General features: G+C 50.2%; 1 protein-coding gene across 1 annotated transcript; it reads right to left on the bottom strand.

Moving 5' to 3' along the window:
* Nucleotides 1–1,973: 1,973 nt before the first annotated feature.
* IUM83_03243 (uncharacterized protein) lies at nucleotides 1,974–2,261 on the bottom strand (the record flags this gene model as incomplete). Its single annotated transcript, XM_067927232.1, has 1 exon — nucleotides 1,974–2,261. The coding sequence occupies one exon, from the start codon at nucleotides 2,259–2,261 to the stop codon at nucleotides 1,974–1,976; it is 288 nt and encodes a 95-aa protein (XP_067791736.1).
* Between the last annotated feature and the right edge of the window lie 656 nt (nucleotides 2,262–2,917).

Raw genomic sequence — 2,917 nt, 5'->3', positions numbered from 1 at the left:
TGACGCTTGTTCTGCTTCTCGCTACTGGTAAGTACATCTGCTATTCTGCGCTTGAATTCTCGCAACGATACCCCCTTTGCTGCATAAGGCTAAACGGTGCTGATTAGTGTCTGTGCATTTATTATTGCGAGGTCCATTAGCCACGTGAACATCGTCATTCCAATACGCTTCTCACGCTGTTGGATCGGGTTAGTGCTGCGCAGTTGATCGACCCGATCGACTGCATTCATACAAAGATTGTACGCAGCAATTGCCGTGGGCGCCATGAAAATTTCACGGTGCAGCATGCGATCTTCGGTCCAACGTTGAATTGGGTAGGTGCCATGGCAGCAAAATAAGCTTCTTGTGATATTGAAACCATTGTCAGTGCAGAGGGCGTAGCCTTCAAGTCATTTGTGTAAAATATTACGACTTTCCTATCCATATAAACGATATATCCAGCCCGTTCAGCTCGCAGAATTGCTGGTTTGTATTCGGTTCGGTTCGCCTTTGCAAGGCGGCGCTGAGTCTTTTGGTGGGCTTTTTTCTTTTCCTCCCACCCTGGTTCTGGATCTACAGCTGTAACCAGCTCCCATGCCCCCCCCCCCCCGCGATCCCACTCGCGCTACTGCTGCTGCGACTGCGGGCTTATTCCACTTATCAACTAAATACATACAGTACAAGCAAGTGCATCTCACCGTCCGTTAATTTTAAAAGTGCTTTTGCAAATGTGTGACGAGTGTAAAAGTTATCGGAAACGACCAGGTGATTCCCAGTAGGAGATCGCAAAGTTTGTGATTGAGGACCTACCATTGCAATCCACATAGCTGTCGCCGTATCGGGCTCGATATCCACACCCTGCGCCCGCAGTGTATTGTATAGAGGTGTTCTCAGTGTTGGAAACAGGCTCGTATACCGCTCGGCAGGGGTAGAGGGCATGGTGTTCCTTGACGAGTTATCCCACAGTGAATGCACGTACAATGAACTCCATCCCACTACAGCATAAAACCGAACGCCATATTTGTCTGGTTTAGAAGGCATAAAAGTCTTTGCACGTGTCCTTGCCTTAGTCCGTACAGTCATTTCGTCAATGCTACTTACACCTACAGGAACAGCAAACTCCGCAAACTGTTGCTGAAAATGCTCCATAATTCCACGGCACCGCCAAAGTGGGTATCGTTCTTTGTCAAATGATGGAGGCTGGGGTGGATGGAGAACTAGTGCGCCTCGAATCTGTTGAAACCTGTTTCTTGTCACCGTCTCCATGAAAGCGGTTTGCCCGAGAAAGCGACGCTCAGACCAGAACTCTGCTATTTCACTCATAGGACAGATGCTCATTGCAACTTCGAGACCTAAGTACGCGTTGAACTCGCTCGCAGTGATCTTTGCGTGCCCTGCCTCCACTAACACGTTGGATGTCCGCTTCCTCAGTGTATCCTTAAATGCTGGTGTGAAAAAGAGAGAGAAAAACCTATACTTGCCTTCTGGTCGTTCACTTGTACCTGGAACAATGTGATCTGCATCCTCCACATTCCGTGCTGGGTTTGGAGTGTCCATTGCGATCGGCCCTCGAAACGGAGGGCACAAACTGTACAGCGGCGAACCGAGTTCGGTTCGTAGATCAGCAATGTTTACGCGTAATGGAACAGGAACACCATGGATGTGCACGCGAATAGGCTGATATGATGCCTCCGTTAGGGGTTAAGCAGCATTCATTTCTTCATTCATGGACCTTTCTTGTTGATCAACATGCACAAGTTGACGAAATGTTGCGCTTCGACAGGGCTGCCGTCGGGCAGTCTTGCTTGCGCAACAGCCACATAGTTATGGGCTGCTCCACCGTTTGCAACTCCTGTTTGGTCAGCACTTCAGCAACACGAGGCATCTGCTCCTCAATTCTCGATGTTGCAGTTCGCCTCAATGATGTTGTTGGTGTCGTTGTTTCCTCGGTGGTGTAGATGAATAGCTCGAGAACATAATTGGTTTGGCCACCTTTACGTTGTCGCGCTCGGTACCACTCCTCTTCTAGCAGTGTACGGAAGGTGGTGGTTTCGCTGCGCATGCTTTGCCGTCGCCTGTAGCTTGCGGGCCTTCTTAACTCCGTCCTCGTCCTCCGAGTCAGACGCGTCCTGCTTGACGTACTGCACCGTCTCCTCCGATATGACATCCTGGTGCGTGTCGACGACCGGGTGGTATGACTGGTCCAACGCCGCTACCTCCACAGTGGGCACCTGGTACTTGGTGGAGGCCACGGGTTTGCGCCGTCCTCGTTTGTCATCCATCCGCCAAATATTTTCTTCTAAATGACAAGCACAAAACGCGACGACCACTAGTCACAAAAATTGCAAAGACGAGGCCTGGCTTGCTTAAAACGCAGTGCCAATTTTGATCACGTTCAGGTTTCGCTGATCAGAGTTGGTTCTGTATTCGCTACTTGCGTCACTTCATCCAAGATAGACGCACGCAAAAGACGCACGTGCGCAGTGCAGTTCTGATTGATGCCGGCTGTTCTGGGTATACTAGACAGCCAAAATGACTCCCTCCAGATGACGGTTATATCGGTTCTGGGGTTTTGGAACTCACGTGGACCTGGGCAAACTACATGGCTTGCTGTTGGTTGACGTACGCTATGCTCACTAACGAGTCGTGTTGGCTAGGACGTAGGAGTAGGAACAACTTCACTAATCTCTTCTCTCAAGTTACTCACTTTGCATTTTACTCGTACCGATCACACGAGCTTGAACCGCGCCCACTCGGGACGCAGAACAAATCTAGCTTTAGTGCTGTGATACTAAGTGCAACCGACGCCCGCTGTATAAGCGATCCGCTGTGCAAGCCGTTGGCAGTGTACGCCGACCTCTCATGACTGTACAAGTCGCGACGCTATCGTGAACGACTATGCCTGGTTTCACGATCGTTGAGTTGGACGAGGGTGCGT

This window comes from Phytophthora cinnamomi, assembly GCF_018691715.1.
Source record: "Phytophthora cinnamomi strain GKB4 chromosome Unknown Contig38, whole genome shotgun sequence".
Classification (NCBI taxonomy): Eukaryota; Oomycota; class Peronosporomycetes; order Peronosporales; family Peronosporaceae; genus Phytophthora; species Phytophthora cinnamomi.
This window is presented reverse-complemented; position numbering and strand designations above follow the sequence as displayed.